This window comes from Gekko japonicus, unplaced genomic scaffold (genome assembly GCF_001447785.1).
Source record: "Gekko japonicus isolate JY-2015 unplaced genomic scaffold, Gekko_japonicus_V1.1 scaffold64, whole genome shotgun sequence".
Lineage (NCBI taxonomy): Eukaryota > Metazoa > Chordata > Lepidosauria > Squamata > Gekkonidae > Gekko > Gekko japonicus.
Window position 1 is genome coordinate 38418 of NW_015170277.1, and position 21378 is coordinate 59795.

A 21378-nucleotide genomic window follows, 5' to 3' on the forward strand; every position below is an offset into this window, starting at 1 on the left:
CCTCAAAATGAAAGGGGGTTGCAAGGGAGCAGATTCCTCGTCCTTTCAGAGGGGCTGTGCAGGAGAAGTTGGGTGGATCAAGGGGATCCTTGGGATGAAGGGGAGGTGCTGACATATAAAAACCAACAGCAAAGATTTATATAATGAGGACTTCTGCTGAAGAAGGAGAAATGCCAACTCTTTTATTGCAGGTGGTGTGCAGATGCAATGCAAAGCTCAAACACATTTCGCCTTACATACAGTAACCCACGACAATCTCCCAGGCCTGCATGCTTTCCTGCCCCTGTACCAACTGATTTTGTTTTGCCACACTGAAATTACAATGGCAGCGCGGGACCTATTCTTGTTCCCTGTGGGGGGTTGAAGGAAGTACATCTTACAGAAGAGTGGCGCTAGCAGAGCAGTGTGTGACTAGTTGCTCTTTGTTAGGTTGCTGTGGGTAACTGCTTGTTACCAGGGTTGAAACAGCCAAATGTATTCTCTGCTGGAAGAATCTATGCACTTCTGAAAGGAGGGGGAAGGCTTCTCATCCACCTCCCCTCTTGCTGCCTGCATGCTGCAAAATACACTTGAACAGCGTTTGGATGAAGCTAGTCTTTCGATTTTTGATTAAGGGGTGGCGCTGGAGGAACTGAACTGGGTCCGTCCCCTTAAGTTCTCCAGTGGTGAAAAAAGTCATCAAGCATTGCAATAACCTGCTTGTAAAGGCAAGCATGGCAAAATATGTACGTGAAGTATATCATCTGATATAAGCTTCTAGTAACATCATAAAACGGATCCGGTGTTTTTAATAAACCTAATAATAAGAGGAGCACAACTTGGCTCTGTGTTGGCATCTGAATACTGTTTAATGATTATCCATCACTATCAGCAGATAGATACTTTGTACCACTAAAATGATTGGGAAAGTTGTCCACTGCAAAAATCCTCTTCAGTGTCACTTGCTGTTGCCAAACTGTGAAATGCGCGAGGGGTATCTGGCTCCTGGGATGAAACTGCTCCAAAGAACAGAGAATGAAACTAGGAAAAGCAATAAAGAAAGTTAACCACCACAGAGCAGCACTTTGTCAAAACCTTGCGATGCTGCCTATTAGGACCAAGTCTGAGACAGAGGCAGACCCACGGAAGTCAATCGCGTGTCATTTCTGTAAAGCCAGGAGAGGGGGGTTGAAAATGGAGTAGGGGCGGGTGGGAAGAAAGCTGAATGCTCATGTGCCCATGTCTCTCTCCCTTCCGGTATGAGCTGGCCCTGTGGGGAGCCCTGCAGAAAAGGGGAAACTACACACCCTGCTGTGTGAGAGTTCAGCACCATCATGTTTAGCTTAGCTTATATATGCACATTTTGGCCAAGATCTAAATAACATTACGTGTACTCAAGGATCCTTGGAAGTAAAACTCATGCGATACTACCTTGCTTTTGAAAGGGAGGTGGGTTAGTTTGGAGGAGAGGAGGAGGCCGTTGAAAGATAATGCTATCCTGGATTTGTAGAAAAGAGCAAGAGTCCAGTAGCACCTTTAGGGGTGCGTTCAGATGTGCCGTTTTATCTGGTGTCATGACGGTTAAGCAACGGATTTTATCTGCACAATCACACAGTCAACATCTGCCTCCCGTCCCCAGCCGTTGGTTTCTGGCTCGAAACCGCTTTAACCCGGAGTATTTTGTTACCAGGTCCCAAAGTGGTGTTTTCTCAGCTCTCCCGTTTAAAGCTGCATTTTCCCCGTGTGATCGCTCCTCCGGTGTCAAATCACTTCCGGTTTAAACCCCCTCCCCGCTCAAAACCTGTCCGAGGCTTCCGCTTTTCACCCGCCATTTTTAATGCGTTGGCGGTGTGCCCGTAGGTGGAGCTCCGCCACATTTAGAAAACCGACATTCAAACGGTCACTTGTTTTAGTGTTTAGATGCGTTCGGGATCTCACGGAGGCCATTTTCGGGTCAAATGTTTAAAGGGAAATCTTTTGTTGGAGGGGTTGGATTGATTCGCCCTGGTGGTTCTGCACATGCACCATGATAGTTTCCCATTCTACGGATGAGCACCTATTAGCATGCGTAAACTGAGAAAAAAATGTTAAAAACGCCGACGCTCCCACGCGTCAGTAGTGTAGACAGCGGGGAGCGCTGCAACTGCACGGTAAAGCGGGATAAGGGAGGTAAGTGTGATCGCGATTATCCAGATCAAATATAATCCGGTCAGAACCGGAGCAGTTTAACCCGCTCTCAGCACGCCGTCTGACTGCACCCCAAGACTAACAAAATTTGGGGCAGGGTAAGAGCTTTCATGAGTCACTGCTCACTTCAGTGACTCACAAAACTTAATACCCTGCCACACATTTTATTAGTTTTTAATTTGCTCCTGGACTCTTGCTCTTTTCTTCTGCTACTGACGGCTACCCATCTCGATCCATCTACTGGATATGTGCAAGCCCTTTCCTGTGGCTAGAAGTGGCTCTGGGTATTCTTACCCTTCTCTGTTACTGAAGTGGCTAAGGGTGGGAACGATCTGTTACATCTCAGCCAACCCTAAGCTGTCTGTCTCGTCAATGGGAACAACAATGTTGAATGAACAGAGGTTTCTGGAACAGAACATTTTCATTTCTAAATCAGTTGATCTTGGCAGAGAAGACCTAAAGGGTGTTTCAGAGCCTTCAAGCAGACTAGGGCCAGTGTTGCAACGGGTGTTGCTGAGCTCTGGAGTGGACGCCTTTAACGGCAGCCCTGACTGTCCTCATAATGCTCCCGACAACCCTGTAAGCTTGGTCAGTGAGGAGGAGGAGGAAATTGGATTTATTTCCCGCCTTTCACTACCCAAGGGAGTCTCAGAGCAGCTTACAAACTCCCTTCCCCTCCCCACAACAGACACCCTGTTGTCACAAAACACTGGATAGCTCCCAACCCCCTGCTGGCATTCTGGCTTCATAATTCTTTTAAAATAAGTAATTATAATCCCCCTTTTAAAACCCTTTGTATTTATGTGGTTTGTCGAAGTCAACTTACCTTACGGGGAAGACAAAGAGCCTGGGGCCTTGGCTTTCTGGCTCTTCTTGGGCTTCTTACAGCGCCCCTAGTCTAAGAGCCACAGGCAAAGAGCCCTTTAGCTCGCCCTTCGGCTCATGCCAGAGGCTCGAAGGTAGTCTCTCCTTCTTTGGTAGTTTTCAGACAGAGGCTAGATGGCTACCTGACAGCAATGCTGATTGTGTGAACTTGGGCAGATCATGAGAGGGAGGGCAGGAAGGGTTGCCTCAGTGCTTAGTTCTCGTGGCCCTTTCTTACACGCCCAAGGAAATGCTGATCGCCACTTTGGGGTCAGGAAGCCATTTTTCTTCAGGCCAGTTTGGCTGGAGATCCTGGAGGGTTTTGCCATCTTCTGGGCATGGGGCAGGGATCACTGGGTGTGTGTATTGGGGAAATATTTAGGAATTTCCTGCATTGTACAGGGGGTTGAACTAGATGACCCTGGAGGTCCCTTCCAACTCTATGATTCTGTGGCTAGGCTGGCATTTTTTTATCTGTACCAGGTTAGTCTACTGGCTCCCTTCCCATCCCGACATAGCACAGTAATCCATGCAACTGTCACCTCCAGATTAGACTACTGTAACTCACTCTGTGCAGGGCTACCCAGAAACGTCAACTGGTCCAGAATGTGGTGGCATGTGTTCTCACAGGAACCTCATTTACAGCCCATATCCAACTGGTGCTCCGCAACTGCACTGGCTCCAGGTCAAATACCAGATCAGGTTCAGGGTTTTGGTACTAACCTTTAAGGCCCTAAACAGTCTGGGACCAATGTATCTGTGGGATCGCTTCTCCTGGTAGGTCCCCCAAAGAGCATTATGCTCAATGAATGGCAACCTACTAGTGATCCCCTGACTGAAAAGTATCTGGTTGTCCTCAACTAGAATCTGGGCCCCGCAAGACCTGACGCAATTCCACAGGGCCTGTAAGACTGAGATGTACCACCAGGCTTACAGGTAAGGGACAATGATGGTTTCCATTGAGACTGGCCTCCCTTCACTTCCCCCTCCCACTCCTCCTTCCCTTATCCATTGTTCCTTATGTATTTAATTTGCAGGATATTACTCCCCTCTGGATACGGGACACTCTGCTGTCCTTCCTTTATGATTGTTAGTAGTATTGTTAAGAGTTGTTTTAAGTCTAAATTATTATGTTGTTTTCATTGTTTGTTACCATGTTACTATTGTTGTTATCTACCCTGAGCCCTGTTATATAGGGTACTGCAAGTTATAAACTGAATGAATGAATGAAATAAATGACGGCCTCGGGGGGGGGGGCAGTGCAACCAATATATCAACAACAATTTAACAGCAAAAAAAAAAAGAGGTTTTGTTTCTAACTTGGGGGGTGAAAGAATTCTCTTCTGGTTTCTGACGCAGTCCATTATCTTTAGCCTTTTTCCTTACCTCACTGTAATCCGGGCGAGTGGGCACAGCTTCCCCCACCGCTGTAGCGTCCTCTGCGGTCGTTCTGGCAGGCGTTGGGCCTGGAACACCTGTGCTGGGAATCAGGGTGCCCCCCTTGCTTCTCCGTAATGCAGGACTCCTAAAGGCCAGAGGACTGGAAATGTTGCAAGCGGCTCCTTTCCAGCAAGATCTTTATCAAGCTGTGGCCTGCCGCTCTAGGGGCAGAGTGCCTGCTGTTTTGGCCTGGCCGTTCATTAGAGGAAACCTGAGTGTCCAGACCTCTTCCAGCGTTGTTCTCTTCCCTGCTGCAGTGAACATGGGTGATAACTGGATTACATACACCCTTAGGGCAAGAGATGGATGTGATGACAGTTTCAGAGAGGAGACGAGGCTGCTCCCAATTCCAGGTTTATCCGGCCTGTGGCTAGGAAGCAGGTGCCTGCCAACGGATGTATACAAGCAAGCAGCCAGAAGACAGACATGGATCTTTAGGGGGGGCCGTGGTCACAAAGGAGTCTGAGATTCACAGAGGTCTGGACCAGTGTTCCCTCTGAGCTGAGTCAGTGTGAGCTAGCTCACAGTTCTTTAGCCTCCGGCTTACACATTTTTGTCTCGGCTCAGGAAGGATGGCTCCAGAGCAGACTAATTTATGCAGCAGCCAAATCGCTCGCTCACAACTTTCATGCCAGTAGCTCACAAAGAAGAAGTTTTGCCCAAAGACTCCACAGCTTAGAGGGAGCATTGGTCTGGAGCTGTGCCAGAATCCTGTCTCTGTCAGAGGTTAGTCTTTTAAGTTGCTTGATTTCCTTTACGCGTATTCAGACTTCAAGACAGCATAAACTATGGGAAAAGTGGGGTTTTAGAGAGGTTTATCAACCACAAACCAACAACCAGCCCTAACCGGTGTGGTGTGGTCGTTAAAGAGGTGGACTAGGATCAGGGAGCCCCGGGTTCGAATTTCCACTCTGCCATGAAAGCCTGCTGGGTGACCTTGGGCCAGTCACGCACTTTCGGGCAGCCTAACCTACCTCACAGTGTTCTTGTGAGGATAAAACAGAGAACAGGAGAACAATGGAAGCCACTTTGGGTCCCCATGGAGAAGAAAGGTGGGATATAAATAAAGTATGGAAATAAAATAAGTAACAGAACTGAAAGAGGAAACAAAACAGCTTCAGAATTTTGCTAGCAGCTTCCTTTCCAGACTTCCATGAAGTGTATTCAAAACAGTAAGACACAGGGAGAGGAAAACAAACCTGACCCAAAAGCTGGAATCAAGAACCAAAACGGTGAGAAGAAAGTCAAATGAAGGGCCATTATTAAAAGCCTAGTTAAAACTTATAATATATAAAAATACAAGTATTTATTAGAAAGACAGTTAAAAACATACATAAGGGCCCAATGAAATCCTCGTAAAACTATAGCCTAAACCCAAGGGCCAAGACACATGACCTGACGCGTCTCTGCCCGATTGGGGCCTTCTTCAGAGGTCAAACAATATTGAGGTACACATAACTTAAATACATATTGCAATAAGGTAACCAATAAGTGAATAATGGACCAGGAAGAGGAAGGTTAAGCAGCAAAATCTAAAGACACATGACAAAGATGTTTGTGAGGCCTCAAAAGGTGAAAGTCATGTGTCTGGAGCCAAATGCACAGTTGCTGAATTAGAACATCTTCCAGTTAAGGTCCAAAAAACACCTGTGCTTGAGGACACTCTAGCTCTGACTTTGATAGCCACACAGGTCTTATCTTATTGGTTACCTTATTGCAATTCCAGGGACCTGTGTTCCCTCTAAGCTGAGTTAGTGTGAGCTAGCTCACAGTTTTTTAGCCTCCGGCTCTCACATTTTTTGTTTTAGCTCAGGAAGGATGGCTCCAGAGCAACCTAATCTTATGTAGTAGCCAAATCGCTCACTCACGACTTCAATGCCAGTAGCACAGAAAGTAGAATTTTTGCTCACAGGACTCCACAGCTTAGAGGGAGCATTGCCAGGGACTCCCCATGGTGGCCGGGGGGTGGGGGGGACACACACACCTGGCAACCCTAGTTTGACTCCAGCACCTGGGATTCTGTTCAGCACGGGAACAAAGCCTGGGAACATATGAGTCACCCACCTGCACAATACTGAATCAACACTGCTGTTCTGCGCCTTATATTGATGGTGGCGATTAGTTCCTAGCATGAAAAGTGCTTTTCTGTAATAGCAGCTAGCAGGTAACATTATTCCTGTTAATATAAGTCTGTACTTGGAGACCAAAAGAGGCCTTATAATTTTCCCGAACGGGTACCTTCTTCCAGTGATTCAGAAAATGTTTATTATGGGTTGATATCTATAATAGGCGCCAGGGTGAATCTTAGAGGTAGCACTGCAAAAGAAACAGCTGACTTCCGATCTGCCTTACCTTTTCTGGCCTTGCGAAAGACGTGGAGAATGAGGAGAGGGTTCCTTGTTTTCAGTATCTGCTAAGGTAGCTAAAACAAAACTGGCTTCGACCATCATGTCCTCAATGCTGAAAGCAACAGGCCTTTAAAGTAAAAGCACAGGTTGAGTATCTGCCTCATACTTCTGACTAGTAAGGATAATTTAAATAACCCTTTATGCAGAGGGGAAAATTAGATTCTCACTCTGCTCTCTACTGATGGGGGGGAAGCTACTAAAATATTACTTTCCTTACTATTATAGCATTACCTGATGCACTCAGACATATAACATTTCCAGAAATATTGAAGCCAGACAGGGGGGTGGTGTTTTTTATGGTGGGGAAAAATTAAAATATGGGGAAAATTGAAACATATGCAGTCTTTGCTATCAAGCCTAGACTTATTTTACTGATTTAATAACATAGAATGCATCATTTATAACTAAGCACAGAAAATTAGCACAGAAAATAAAAATGGAGAAGCTTTATACAGTCAGTAAAAACAAGACCTGGAGTTGACTGTGGCTCAGATCCTGAGCTACTCATTGCAAAGTTCAGGCTTAAACTGAAGAAAGTTGGGAAAACCACTAGGCCATTCAGGTATGACCTGGATCACATCCCTTATGAATGTAGAAGAAGAAGAGATTGGATTTACACCCCGCCCTTCACTCAGAGTCTCAGAGTGGCTGACAAACTCCTTTCCCTCCCCCTCCCCACAACAGACACCCTGTGAGGTAGGTGGGGCTGACAGAACTATGGCATGCCCAAGGTCATCCAGCAGGTGCAAGTGGAGGAGTGGGGAATCAAACTTGGTTGTCCCAGATGAGAGTCCGTGCACTTAACCACTACACCAAACTGGCTGGTTGGAACACTTTCCCTATGAAGAAAAGTTAAAGCGCTTGGGGCTCTTTAGCTTGGAGAAACAACAGTGAACTCTTTAATGTATCATCATTAAACAAATAAGAAAATAATTGTTACCAAAATGTACATTAAAAATTTTGAATATGTTATCTATGTCTACAGTATACACAGAAATTATCATTATGTAATGCTCTGGACTGTCTTAAATAAAAAATTCCACCGTACGACCAGGGATCATTTCCTGCAGGAGCGGAGCTCCGGCAGTAAAGAGTCCAGGGGGCGGACACATGCAACAAGCCCCACCCCCTGCTCCCAGCAGCCCTCAGCCACAGCAAGAAGCAGCCAGGTAAGTTGCAGAGCTCCCCCCAGCCCCCCGGTCCAAAACAGTCCAGTGGCACCTTTAAGACCAAGTTTTGTTCAGGTACAAGCTCTCCCTCCTCTGCAAGGACAGATCTGCACGTTCCCCCCCCCCCCCAATAGCTAGCAATCCAAAACAGTCCAGTGGAGCCTGAGCGGTGGGTGTTGCCTTCTGACACACTTCCGGTGATGTCAGAGGGTGTGGCATATGCAAGTTAGTTATGCTAATGCGCTCCTGCACTTCTTTTTCTATGACATGACCCCTGCGTACAACATATTTTGAGTAAGACCTTGTCTTTCTTTTTACTCATCCCAAAAGGAAAAAAATTAAGAGTTTTTTTCAGTGCTCCACAACATTTCCAAATTTTCCCATTGAAAAAATGAGAAAGTCCTCAGTCTTTTTCATGCTATACATTTGGAATGAGTGAAATGCTTGTCAAGACAAGACTTTTTTCTCACTCAAAAAGGAAAATATTTCATTGGAGAATTTTTCAGTGCTCCTCAAATTTTCTAAGTTTTTCTGTTGGAAATACTGGGGGGGGATTACTTGGAGAAACTCCCCCCCCTTTTTCCTGGACCTTCATATTTCTAGATGCAGTTCATAAAAGTACTACAAAATTAAACAATGGGCCTAAGCACCTTTACAAGTGTGTAGGACTGTGCACTGTGTATGATTAATTCACACATTATTATGTCTGCAAATGAAAACTGTATTTGTGCAGGAAATTGCTGTGTCGCAAAGCGGCACTTAGAAACACCGCTCTTTCCAGGAAGTGAGTCCACTGTTCGTTTAAGCTATCTCAATTAATAGTTTAGCCATTCAAACAAACAAAAACATCAACTCCTATAATCGACCTACTTTCCAGAAACATCAAGGTGTACAGTGACTGAAGCGCTGAGGATGTCTGCAAAAGCCAACAGTCCCTAAACACAAGTGAAAGATGTGAATTAACCTCAAGCATTGTACATTAATGAGCATTACAGACTGGATTTAAGACTTGCTGTTACTTTGTCAGGCAGGGAGGACAATGGCCTATTATTTATTACCCTGCTTGTTGGCTTCTGGGAGGTTTCGCCAGGGGCAGACTGGGTATTTCAGTTACAGAGAGTTCTTGGAGGGCCACGAGCAAGCAGAGCCAAGGCCTAGTAGCTCTGCCAGCACTGCTGGAGCCCCTCTACTCTGACCTGGGCAGTGAGTTGGCATCACTACAGGAAGAGGCAGCCAGAGAGCCAACAGACATTGCTGGCTCGGTCTGTGCGAGTGGCCCCTGGAACTCTGACAGCCTGGCTCATCCCTGGACTATTTTAACTCCCTGTCAGCCAACGAGTATCTGGTTGGTCCATAGATGGAACCAGAACGCTGGAGTTTGTTCCAGGAGGGCTTGTCATAGGTTCACCTTTCCCAGATGTCCATATTTTATAACATTTTCTTCCCCTGCCCCAATACCTTTCAAACAGTTTCAATGCTAAAGTCCTACTTCCTGAATAAGGTCTTAGCAGTTGATCATGGAAAAGCATAGTTATGCAGTCTTGAAGCATACTGAAGATTAAGCAAATACAATCAGTATTGTTACCTTTAGCTCTTTAAGGCAAAATGTGACCTCAGAGTCTACTCCAACTTGAAAATATTCAAATTCTTCTGGCTCAAGGTGTATCTCAGTACGCATTGCCTTTGTGAAATCTGTTCAGATTCAGGACAACATGAAATGAAAGCAATAAAAGTCCTGAACACTTTAGTGAGAATTGTTATAAATGCTTTCCAAATGGAATATTCATATGTAAAACAGGTGTGGTTTACATGTTAATTAAAAATAGAGCATGTATGGTAGGGTGTCAGCCTGCAACCACATGTACAGGAGTTACGTGTGAATTTGGACATACATCCAGTCTTGTCATATGATCTATTCCCACTATCCATCTGCCTAAAAAAATGGATGGAAGGATTCTGGGGATTCAGAACTGTGTGTGTGTTTGGGTATATAGTATATGCATAGGACATTCACACATTATAGCATCCCCATACTCAACAAACATGTGGATCATCCTCCATATATGTTCCATATATAACCCAGTTTGGTGTAGTGGCTAAGTGCGCAGACTCTAATCTGGGAGAACCGGGTCTGATTCCCCACTCCTCCACTTGCACCTGGCTGGATGACCTTGGGCAAGCCATAGTTCTGATAAGAGCTGTTCTTGAAGAAGAGCAGTTTCTGTCAGAGCTCTCTCAGCCCCACCCACCTCACAGTGTGGTGGGAAGGGGAAGGGAAAGGAGTTTGTAAGCCGCTCTGATACTCCTTCGGGTAGTGGGCGGGGTATAAATCCAATCTCCTCTTCTTCTTATATGGAATATGTTCCATATTTTGTGTGTGTGTGTATTACAGCTATCACTGGCTCTGGCACAAAATCAAATGTACAGAAATACAACATGGGATATTCACCATCAAGGCAAATGTTCTAACATAGATCCTTTCAACAATTAAGGTAAGTAACAGATTATCAGCACTATCAGAGAAGCGCTTCTTTAGTTCTTTCCAATAGTGACTCAAGTCAGGTTCCAACGTTATTCTCTCCAATTCCATTTTATCCTCGTAACAACAATCCTGGGAGGTAGGTTAGTGTTAGAGAGAGTGACTGACCCAAGGTCACTCAAAGAGCTTCAATGGCACATGGATTTTCCAAATCCTAGTCTGCTGTGCTAACCACTACACCACACTGGCTCACTTAACAAGTACTGGATTTTGAAAAGGTTCTCTCTTTCCCCATTGAATGCATTTTGTTACATCAAAACCTTTCTTGACTGAAACCAGTAGTAAACAATAGAACTCTAGTGTAATAATCTCGTGGTTATACTTTAAAAAATATATATCTAATTTCTCTGTGCCATGTATGTTTACTCCAGGAAAGGCAGAAGGGGGAAACAGTGGTGGAGAGCCCCGTTTCCCCAGCCTCCCTGGAGCCGTCTGGCTATTGTTTGCCCCTGAAATGACGGCTCACAGGCTCGCGCTGGGTAGCTGCCACCACCTGTCTCTTGAAAAGCTGAGGCAGAGCCTGACTGACCCACTTCTGCCTCTCTCTGTAACACACTCACACAAGCACACACCTCATCTAACCAAACACATAGCCTGGCTCACTTGAGAGCCGGCCTGCATCTAACCGAGTCCTTTTGCACCCAAGTTCTGGGGACAACACAGGCTCTTTTAAAACAAAAAGTTTTAACTTTATTTTGGAAAAGCAGAGTAAGAAGGGAACAGTGTGTGTAGTTTCTTGCACATAGAGAAAGATTTCAGACATACGGGAGCAGGCAAAAGAGAGCTAAAATCATACAGAAAGCTAACATAGCGTGACTAAACTGGTACCCGAACTGCTTGGCTTACAGTTCACAGATCCTGAGCCATGTCTACCTGTCATGGACTCTTCCTCCATTCTTGGCTCCGGGGGAAGGCAAGAAGAACTCCTCCTCCAGGCATTTATCGATGTTGCTATACTCACACCCTTGTGCAGGAGTAGGTGCTGTTCTCCTGCTCTGCCTGGTGCTAAGTCAGCCAGTTGTTTCTGTTTGGAAGAGAAACCCTGTCCCTCTCTGTGGGGCTTTGTGAATCACTGGCCTGTTCCTGTTCTTACCAGAGAGGCTGCCTGAAGGCATAGCTTAATTAGAGACAGGAAAATCATGCATGGGACGCCTGACACTCTTGTCATCTAACAGTTCTTGTCAAAAAATAGTACTCCAACGCAGACTCCAAAGCATTTCCTTGCCTGAAATATTCTTCTTACTCTCACTTGATGCCACCGCTAAAAAAATCTTTAAAACACACAACATGCAAGACCCTTTGATACAGCACGGTGTTCTCCTGAATACAGAATGCTCTTATGGATTACTTTTCTGAATTTGTCAGAGCGATAAAGAGTTAAATTCTTACCCATTTCATCCTCAACGTAAGTCTTGAAACAAGCTTTCAGTGGCGTTACAGATAAAGTTACTTCATCTTGATAAGTTGGGAAATGAATCAATATGTCAGACAACTGTCTGAGAAATTTGAGAGAATGACAGCATTTGAGACTATGAATTGCTCTCTATGGTTCATGTTTTATATGAATAACAAAAATTGGCAGGTATGTTCAATATAGCCCCCAAAGGAAAGATAACAGCCTGTGAATTACCTCCATCTAGCCTTATTATTTTCTACTGAATCTTTAATTATTCAGATTAGAGTATCACAGCAGTATCTGAGGTACAAAGGTTAGATGATGGTTCCCAATTCCCTGGCTGTTCGTCATATGCTCCCAGTCCTGCCCATAAAAGAGCAGGGCTTGAAGTGAATGAGGGGCAGCCAAATCATAAGATCCTGTTTTGAAGCATCCTGTTTCCCTTCTCTAGCCATTCTGTCTTCTCCACCAGGTAGAGGTGGGAGGGTAGAGCTGGTAAAATAGGTCTGTCCCCTCCAATTTCTGCCGGTAGAGACAGAAATGGAGGTCCTGAGTTACAGTCCTCCCACGTGGCTAACATGAAGGACCTTTTCTTTTCCAATTCCTGTCTTACTTTATAGAAGAACACTGGGGGATGAATTGAATTTTCATTTGCTGGAGACCCTGTGAGATGGGAATTTTCCACCTCCAGCTCTTATCTGCATTTGTCGGAACTAGTCGTTTGGAACGTGAATTAAGCAAGCCTTGATACACAACTGAAATTTATTTAGATGCATTTATTTAGAGGATTTATACCATCCATCTTCCAAATCTGCTTCAGGGGGATTGTTCAGAAATCTGATAATTTGTGAGCAAAAACTATGCGACTTGATAATATGATCTTCATTTTATTACCTTGAATGTACCTTCAGTACATTGGGGCACAGATGTTTGGCAAACACAGCCTGCAAAGGTTCGCATTCTTGAAAAGATAAGTTATGAGTTTTCACAATACCTGAAGAGAGAAGAGATTGACTGCGAATGGCATAGGTTTGCATGCAACACTGATCAAATATTAAGTAATCTCTTCATCCTATGACAGAAATATGAAACTGAGTATTTAGTTTTATGTTGTGTGTGTGCAGGTTAAAAACTGACTACCTGGCTGTGTTACAATCCACAGATGAGCTGTGGTGATAGCACTGTTTGCTAATTCAGCACACACACACACACACACCCCAGTGTGATTATGGAAGAAGCCATCCGAAAATGCTACTACCACAACTTGGATTCACAGTGCAACCCTCAAAAAGCAGGACCTGAGGACAATGCTTGTGGAAATGGCTTTCCATAATGGGTATCTCAGCATGGCAAGTTGTTCTTAAGCAGTGTCTTGCAATTTTTTAAAACTCCTATGCCTAGGCTATGACTGATCTCCCAAATTAAAAAGGGTAGCAAACACTCTGATTTGCAAGACAGACGCCCACATACCAGTGGCTTTCTACACAGAAGTTGCCACTGTGGGAAGCAACTTACATGGCCTTTATAAAGCAACCATTTCATATCCATTAGCCCTTAGTTACTGCTATGTCAAATACCTATTAAACCAGCTTTTTAAAATAAAGGTGGCCTCTAGTGCTCTCTGGTGGACACAAAGAGCTTGACAGCTTTTAAATAAAAGAGCTCAGCTCTTAAGTTCTTCTTGTTTCATTATATGTCGCAGGGCTCTTTTTGTAGAAAAAGCCCAGCAGGAACTCATTAGCATAATAGGCCACACCCAACAGCAGAAACTCATTAGCCTATTAGGGCACACCCCTGACAGCACAGCTCGTTAGCACATTAGGCGCACCCCCATGTTACCAGAAGTGTGGTCATCCAGCCACACCCACCTTTGCTTCTTATTGTTTACCTTGTTTGTTGTCCAAACCAGGGCTTTTTTTGTAGCAGGAACTCCTTTGCATGTTAGGCCACACACCCCTAATGTAGCCAATCCTAATGAGTTTCTGCTGTTGGGTGTGGCCTGTTATGCTAATAAGTTCCTGCTGGGCGTGGCCAACTCCGGAGCCAGCCAGAACTCTGTTCCTGTGCGTTCCTGCCCAAAAATAGCCCTGTGTGCATCACCATTTCACTAGACATTTCTTCTTTTCTTAATACAATGTGTAAAGGCATTAATTATATTAATGTTCTTTGTTTCAAGTGTAGATGTTTATTATACATTTAATATTACTGTCATCATCATCATCTATAGCCCACCTTGCTCACTGAGATTCAAGGCGGATTACAAAATACTAAAAGCAATTCAGCCAGAGAGCAAAGACCTCCCACAAACAATGTAGCAGGACTAGGACCACAAAGGCAACAAAACGTCAGAGATGTTGAAAGAACACTTTTTTTGCAGCTGCAGTAGCTTGCATCTCCAACAACAAAGTTGGGTCTGTTAACTGAGTCAGTGAGGGTCAGCTGGACCCCATCAGAACTTGGGGGAAGCCTCGTGTCCTTTGGGACTTCTGCCTTCCCAGCCTACACTGAGTCCCTCTTGCCAGGATTGCGTTTCAACTCGTTCACCCCCAGCCATTCACACACCACAGTCAGGCACTGGTTCAGAACCTCTACAGCATCACCAGGCAATCTGGATAAAGAAATACAGCACTGGGTGTCATCAGCATATTTAAAGTGCTAATGGACTCAAATTTTATTTTGTGGAATGTATCTAAAATAGCAAAATCGTAATTTCTTGTTTTAAAAAACTCAGCCATTTGGAAGTCTTTCTGAATAAGACACCGCCCTGTCCCCACACACGCACATCGTGTCAGAAGGTGCTTTGGAAAGTCCACTGAGTTTAAGAAACACGTCTAAACACATCAGGGGGAATATTGTGTGGTTCTTAGAGCCTAAAGTTTTACCTGTAACCCCTTAAGGCCATAAAAGCTTCACAAGATTGTTATTACTATTGACCTACCGTGTTTGCAGAAAAGTTGAAAAACAACATGGCAGTCTTTGAAGTTTGTGTAAATGTTGCATTTATCTACATTCTTTTCTAGACTATTTGAGTACCTAAATATAGGTAGGACTGCCTGAAAGAAAAAAATATTATTAATATTGAGAGATTTCCCTAAATGCAAAACCTAGTCCTCAAGAAGACAACATTAAAGATGATGACAAGCTTGGATACTAGAATCTGCAGAATAAACATTCAGTTCTTGCAAATAAAAAGCATATTATGAAACACATAGGATCTGTGTGTCCTATGAGTGTGGACTCTACTGTATATAGCTCACTGTTGCTTTCGATATTGTGTACTAGTATTGTTTGACAATGAAATATGTTTATCAAAAGAACTAGCAGCTACAGCAAAAACAAATTCTTAATTGTTTTGTGTGGTGCACAAAAAAACACTATCCATAGATCAAACACATAAGTATGGTTGATTGGTGCATTTTGTGTTAAATGTATCTGTCAAACAAATTTTAGACAGATACAGTATACAACTTAAACACCATAACTGGAACAGGGTTTTTATAATATAAAATTGTATACATCTACTAAGACATACCTTTATTGTTAATTTACACCTGAGTCGTATACTGTTTTCATTTAGACACTGTTCAGTTGAGTTTCTCCAGGAATAGTGTTGAAAGAACATAGATGAAAAGAAGACACAGGCATATGCTGATCGAGAAGAGTTTACTGACCTAAGAAATAGCTGTGAATAGAATTAAGTATTTTATCAGCTTGTAATCACAGGCAACCAACAAAGATAGCATGTTGTAATATCTGGAAATTCCCCTATTGCTTCATCATCCTTCCTATATAGGACACATTACATATGAAAGAGAGAAATGTAGTTTGTTTTTAGCTGTCCAGACATAAACAAATTATATATGTGTACGAGTATTAACTGATTTACAGTAGAATCCTATGCAGAGTGACCCCAGTTTAAGCCCATTGCAATCAATAGGTTTAGCCTGGAGTAACTCTGCACAGGACTGCATCGCTAATCCATTGGTAATGGATTAAAACTGGAATCCCAGATTAAAATTTGCCAGTTGCTTTGTGAAGCTGAAACTGAAGGCACAGTGCCGTACAGGATACAAGTTTGCACCAGTTCCCTTTTGCCTGTGCCGGATCTGATGAATCATGAATGTAAATCATTGCTTTCCTTTCCAGCTTGTATCTAAAGCAAACAAATATTTTGCATCTTTAAACCCTTCTAACTCTATCATCGTGGCTGAGGACAACGACGTGACTGGCACTAAAATCTGGCACTCCCCCCCCCCCCCACAGGCCGCCTGTGGAAATTAAAATCTCTCCTCCGCCAACTTGGGAAGTGTATTATTTGCTGATACCTTATAGGTATTTTAACATTGGTTTTAACCTGAATTATTTATTGTACTCCCTCTGTTGTAAACTGCCCTGAGCCCTGCTTGCAGGGAAGGGCAGCCTAATAAATATAATTTAATTAATTAATAAATAAAATATTCCAATATCCCAAAAGGCATCAAAAAGTAAGCATTAAAGATTTAGTTTTCTAATAAAAGGGTGGGGACTTTAATTTGTTTACAAAACAGAACCCAGAGATCTTTGGATCCAATATCCTGTGTTCTCACAAGCAATACTCCCTCTAAGCCGTGGAGTCTTGTGAGCAAAAATTGTACTTTGTGAGCTACTGGCATTAAAGTTGTGAGCAAGCAATTTGGCTACTGCATAAATTAGTTTGCTCTGGAGCCATCCTTCCTGAGTCAAAACAAAAATGTGAGCCGAAGGCTAAAAAACTGTGAGCTAGCTCACACTAACTCAGCTTAGAGGGAAGTATCCCCATTAGCACAATTCTGTTCAAAGCTGCAAAATTCTCCCCCCACCCAGGGGTCATTTCGTAGAAAAAGAGCTAGGGGAACTCATTAGCATAACTCATTAGCATATGCCACACCCCCTGATATCAGGGGCCGGCGGTGGACCTGCAAGGCCAGCGGGAGTGCGAGGAAGCCCCGCCCAGGCCCTCCCTGGCCCCAGGCAGGCAGGGGTGGGGAGAGGCTGGGAGGAAGCAACTTACCCTCCCTCTTCTCCTGCCTCCTCCTGGCTGAATGAGGGCTGGAAGCGGGGCGGCCGGAAGCAGGGGGCGGGGCTTCGCCATATGCCCCGCCCCCTGCACCTCACCCGGGGAACTGCGTTCCCCCGCGTTCCCCCCCGGAATGACCTCTGCCCCAACCAATTATTTGTATTCCTAACCTCAAAATCTACTTACTCCTTTTTCAATAGGATCAAACCAGAATTCATCACTGATTCGTGCTAAGGCATATATGGCCCTTCCAAATACTAGAGAAGAAAAACAGTATGGTAACAGTCCAGTTTGTTGTATAACAGACACTGTGTACTGTATTAATTAAAAGAGAAACTCCAGACTTTTCCAGCATTCAGAATTTTAAAAAGAAGTCAAGGCAAGGATTTGAATCTGACCTATACTGAACTCCAGGGTTAATGTGATATATTTATGTTTCACACATTTTGTTAACATACTATGTCGCCTTAAACTTTTATGTTATATAGCAGGGGTCCCCAAACTCTTTGAGCCTGAGGGCACATTTCGAATTTTGATGTGGCAGGGTGGGCCCAGCAACAAAATGTCTGCTGCAGTTTAACTTCAGTAACACAGTGCAGATCCTTGTTTGGTGTAGCCAGTTTGGAGTAGTGGTTAGGTGCGCGGACTCTAATCTGGGAGGAGCAGGTTTGATTCCCCACTCCTCCACTCGCACCTGCTGGATGACCTTGGACAAGCCATAATTCTGTCAGAGTTGTTCTCGAAAAAGAGCAGTTTCTGTCACAGCTCTCTCAGCCTCACCTACCTCACAGGCAATGTTCCCTCTAAGCGGTGGAGTCCTGTGAGCAAAAATTCTACTTGGTGAGCTACTGGCATTAAAGTTATGAGGGAGCGATTTGGCTGCTGCATAAATCAGTTTGCTCTGGAGCCCTCCTTCCTGAGCTGAGACAAAACTGTGTGAGCCGGAGGCTAAGAAACTGTGAGCTAGCTCACACTAACTCAGCTTAGAGGGAATACTGCTCACAGGGTGTCTGTTGTAGGGAGGGGAAGGGAAAGGCGTTTGTAAGCCACTCTGAGACTCCTTTGGGTAGTGAAGGGCGGGGTATAAATCCAATCTCTTCTTCTCTCTTGTGATGTGGCAGCAGCCGTTGCGAAAACATTTTTTAAAATCCGCACAACCAATCAAACCTTCAACAGTCAATCAGAAGCCTTGCTGGGCAAAAGCTCTACCTGACACTGGCTGTTTCCTAAAAGAACACTTGGGAGGCACCAGAAAAGGTGTCCGTGGGCACCACGTTGGGGACCCTTGGGTTATATAGGCAGACGGAGGCTAAATGAAGAACTCAGGGTCACCCAGTGAAATTGGCTGGCAGCAGATCCAGGGAAAAGGAAGCAGGTTTTCATGCAATCATCACCTTATGGGATCCATTGCCAGGAGACTAATTAACTTAAGGAATGGACTGCCTGAAGACGTGGCAACTAGCATTTCCCCCCACCACCAGTGCTGCATGCGAGCTGCGGTGACTCAAGGGGTTAAGACGCTGAACTACAGGCTGTGGAAGGCCGGTAGTCCAGCAGTTCGAGACCTGAGTGTGCCGCATGACGGAGTGAGCTCCCGTCTCTGGTCCCAGCTCCTGCCAACCTAGCAGTTCGAAAGCAAGAAATTGCAAGTAGATAAATAGGGACCGCTTCGGTGGGAAGGTCACAGCGTTCCGTGCGCCTTGGGTGTTTAGTCATGCCGGAAACGTCTTCGGACAGCGCTGGCTCTTCGGCTTGGAAACGGAGATGAGCACCGCAACCCTAGAGTCGGACTCGACTGGCTTTCGAGCGAGGGAGACCTTTACCATTTTATAATGTCGTATATTAACACAGTGCAGTCCTCGAATCGATACGCATTGTCGATTATGGACGGGGGGGGGCTCCCCCCGCTCGACGTCTTGCTTCTTCTTGAGCGGGGTCTGTGGGGGGGGGGGGTTAAATGGGGCCCCCATCCCGCGCTTGCGCGGCTTCCCGCCCGCCCTGGGCGCTACCTCGCACGAGAGGCCCCCCCATGCCACACTTCATGACGAGGCTAGCCGAGGGCGAGACGCCGCGTAAAGGAGCGGGCGGAAAGGCGCCTCCGCCCAGCAAAGTGCAAGACTGAGCCTGAGGGGAATTTGGCTGAGGAGAACAAGGGGCGGGGCGGACAGAGAGATCGGAAACCGCGCGCCGCATGCTACATTTCCGGCTTCCATGCGAGCTCCGCCTACTGCGGGGCTGGATCGTTCAGCTCTTTGCTACAGTTTGGGGGGGGGGGGGTTTGCCGTGTTGGTCTGAAGCAACAGAACCCAGTTGGAGTCCAGTGGGCACCAGTGTTCCCTCTAAGCCGAGTGAGTGAGCTGGCTCACAGTTCTTTTAGCCTCCGGCTCACACGTTTTTGACTTCGCTCAGGAAGGAGGGCTCCAGAGCAAACCTTATGTTATGCAGCAGCCAAATCGCTCGCTTAAGGCCAGTAGCTCACAAAGTAGGATTTTTGCTCACAAGACTCCACAGCTTAGAGGGAGCATTGCAGCCAGTGTTCCCTCTAAGCTGAGTGAGTGTGAGCTAGCTCACAGTTTTTTAGCCTCCAGCTCACACGTTTTTGTCCGCTCAGGAAGGAGGGCTCCAGAGCAAACTAATTTGTGCAGTGGCCAAATCGCTCGCTCGCAACTGTAATGCCAGACGCTCACAAAGTAGGATTTTTGCTCACAAGCTTAGAGGGAGTATTGGTGGGCACCTTTGAGACCAAAAAAGTTGAATTTTGGGCATAAACTTTCCTGTGCACGTACACTGCTTCAGATACAGTCTGTTTCAAGTACAAACGTTAAAAACAGTACGATAATTTAGCGACAAAAATAAAAGAACACTCTTTGCTTTCCGCGCGCGGTCGATTGGGAACCTGCAATGCGTAGCGGTCAGCACGCCATCTCTTGGCGCGCAAGCCCCTCAAAGTCCCCGGATGTCAGCCCCGTCGGCGTGCTTTGCTGGAAGGACAGAAAAGCTCTCGGAGTTCTAGCGGCCCGATTTTCCCGCCCTCCACGCTGATTGGGAGGAAATAACCCCGCCTCCTCGGGTCTGATTGACGCAAGCCTCCGCCTCCGCACCGCGCTCGGGATCATTTTTGACCCCTCTCCGGCTTTCGTAGGTCGCATTTCCGGAGTGTGGGTTCGGCAGTCCGGAAGTGGCTGAGAGAAGGAACTGAAGTGGAGGCACGGCAGGGAGGCCAAGATGGTGAGCGGGGGTGGGAGCGGGACGATGGAAGAAGATCCGATAGTCAGTGCGACGGGGCTTGACGTCTTACCCCCGAGGTTTTGCACGCCTTGAGTTCGAATCCTACCCTTCCCGAGCTTTGCTCTGCAGGGTGGTTGAATCGAGCTTGCAGAATTCCTGGGGATTTGGGAGCGGTGTCTGAGGAGGGAGCTCAGTGGAGTTGAGGCCATGCAGTTGACCCTCTCAGTCTAAACCTGCCGTCTTCTCCACGGATACTGATTTTTGTTGTCTTTAGTGCCCAGCGTGCTGTTGTAATTCCAGGAGAGCTCCAGGCTCCGCCATGGAGGTTGGCAACTGTAGGTGGTTCTGGAGGGGAGTCTGCTGTGTCCTAAGGCTCAATGCATTTATTTGATGTCTATGTATTTATTTACAACATTTATTTCTATCCTGTCAGAGCCACCGAGGTGGCTAAAAATGGGTAGCAGAACATTATAAAATGCATTGTGAAACCAAAAATAAAATACATGTACGAAAAACAGAGCTAGCAATTAAAATAAAGGGTGACAGCGACCCAGTTAGGTTGAGAGCAGTGCTCCCTCTAAGCTGTGGGGTCTTGTGAGCAAAAATTCTACTTTGTGAGCTGCTGACATTAAAGTTCTGAGCCAGCAATTTGGCTATTGCATAAATTAGTTCGCTCTGGAGCCATCTTTCCTGAGCTAAGGCAAAAATGTGCAAGCTGGAGGCTAAAAAACCTGAAGTAGCTTACACTAACTCAGCTTAGAAGCAACACTGGTTGAGAGAATGATTGGCCTAAGATCCGCTTCGTGGCTGAGAGGGGATTTGTCAGTTTAGGTTCACAGCAAATTCCTGAGTTTTTCCCGTATTTCCCTGACTTTATTCTTTTCATATTAACCACAGTTTTGACACCTTCCTGCAATTATGTAACATGCCTGTTTGTGGTATTTAACAACAGTAACTTCTGTCATGATTATGCTTGGCTAACCTCTTGGAGCGTTATAAATCCATGAAATGAGAAATCATGCACTGTGTGGGTAGCCTGTTTGCTGGTATAATATGAAACTGGTGGGTACAGGCAGGAGGGGAATGAGAGGCAGTGTTATTGTTTGCCAATGAAGGGGCTATAATCTTTGTCT

At 45.4% G+C, this 21378-nt stretch overlaps 2 protein-coding genes across 3 annotated transcripts in view; one reads left to right on the forward strand and one right to left on the reverse strand.

Annotated features, from left to right (window-relative positions):
- Window positions 1-891: 891 nt before the first annotated feature.
- Window positions 892-19060, reverse strand: RAD9B (RAD9 checkpoint clamp component B). The gene is made up of 11 exons (XM_015417641.1): window positions 19027-19060; window positions 17204-17274; window positions 15515-15664; window positions 14921-15035; window positions 12877-12976; window positions 11976-12082; window positions 9633-9739; window positions 8918-8982; window positions 6823-6945; window positions 4417-4555; window positions 892-1020 (listed from the first exon to the last, which is right to left on the reverse strand). Exons 1-11 carry the CDS (start codon window positions 19058-19060, stop codon window positions 892-894), a joined length of 1140 nt encoding a protein of 379 aa, XP_015273127.1.
- A 1112-nt stretch (window positions 19061-20172) lies between these two features.
- The window catches only part of VPS29 (VPS29 retromer complex component), a 6681-nt gene continuing 5475 nt past the window's right edge, over window positions 20173-21378 (forward strand). Inside the window, exon 1 of one of the 2 annotated variants that reach the window (XM_015417653.1) lies at window positions 20173-20245. In XM_015417653.1, coding sequence (XP_015273139.1) covers window positions 20243-20245 — 3 coding nt within the window. In that variant the 5' untranslated portion in view covers window positions 20173-20242. The remainder of the gene's footprint in view (window positions 20246-21378) is intronic. The other variant, XM_015417652.1, reaches the window with a different exon arrangement.

What these genes read in the sequence shown, in the direction of transcription:
- RAD9B (XM_015417641.1), bottom strand. Translation starts at nt 19,060, where the DNA reads ATGAAGTGTGGCATGGGGGGGCCTCTCGTGCGAG. An exon ending in GTACTGAAGGTACATTCAAG is followed by an intron (nt 12,083 to 12,876) that starts GTAATAAAATGA and finishes CAAATTTCTCAG; the next exon opens with ACAGTTGTCTGACATATTGA. An exon ending in TTTGCCTTAAAGAGCTAAAG is followed by an intron (nt 8,983 to 9,632) that starts GTAACAATACTG and finishes ACTTGTGTTTAG; the next exon opens with GGACTGTTGGCTTTTGCAGA.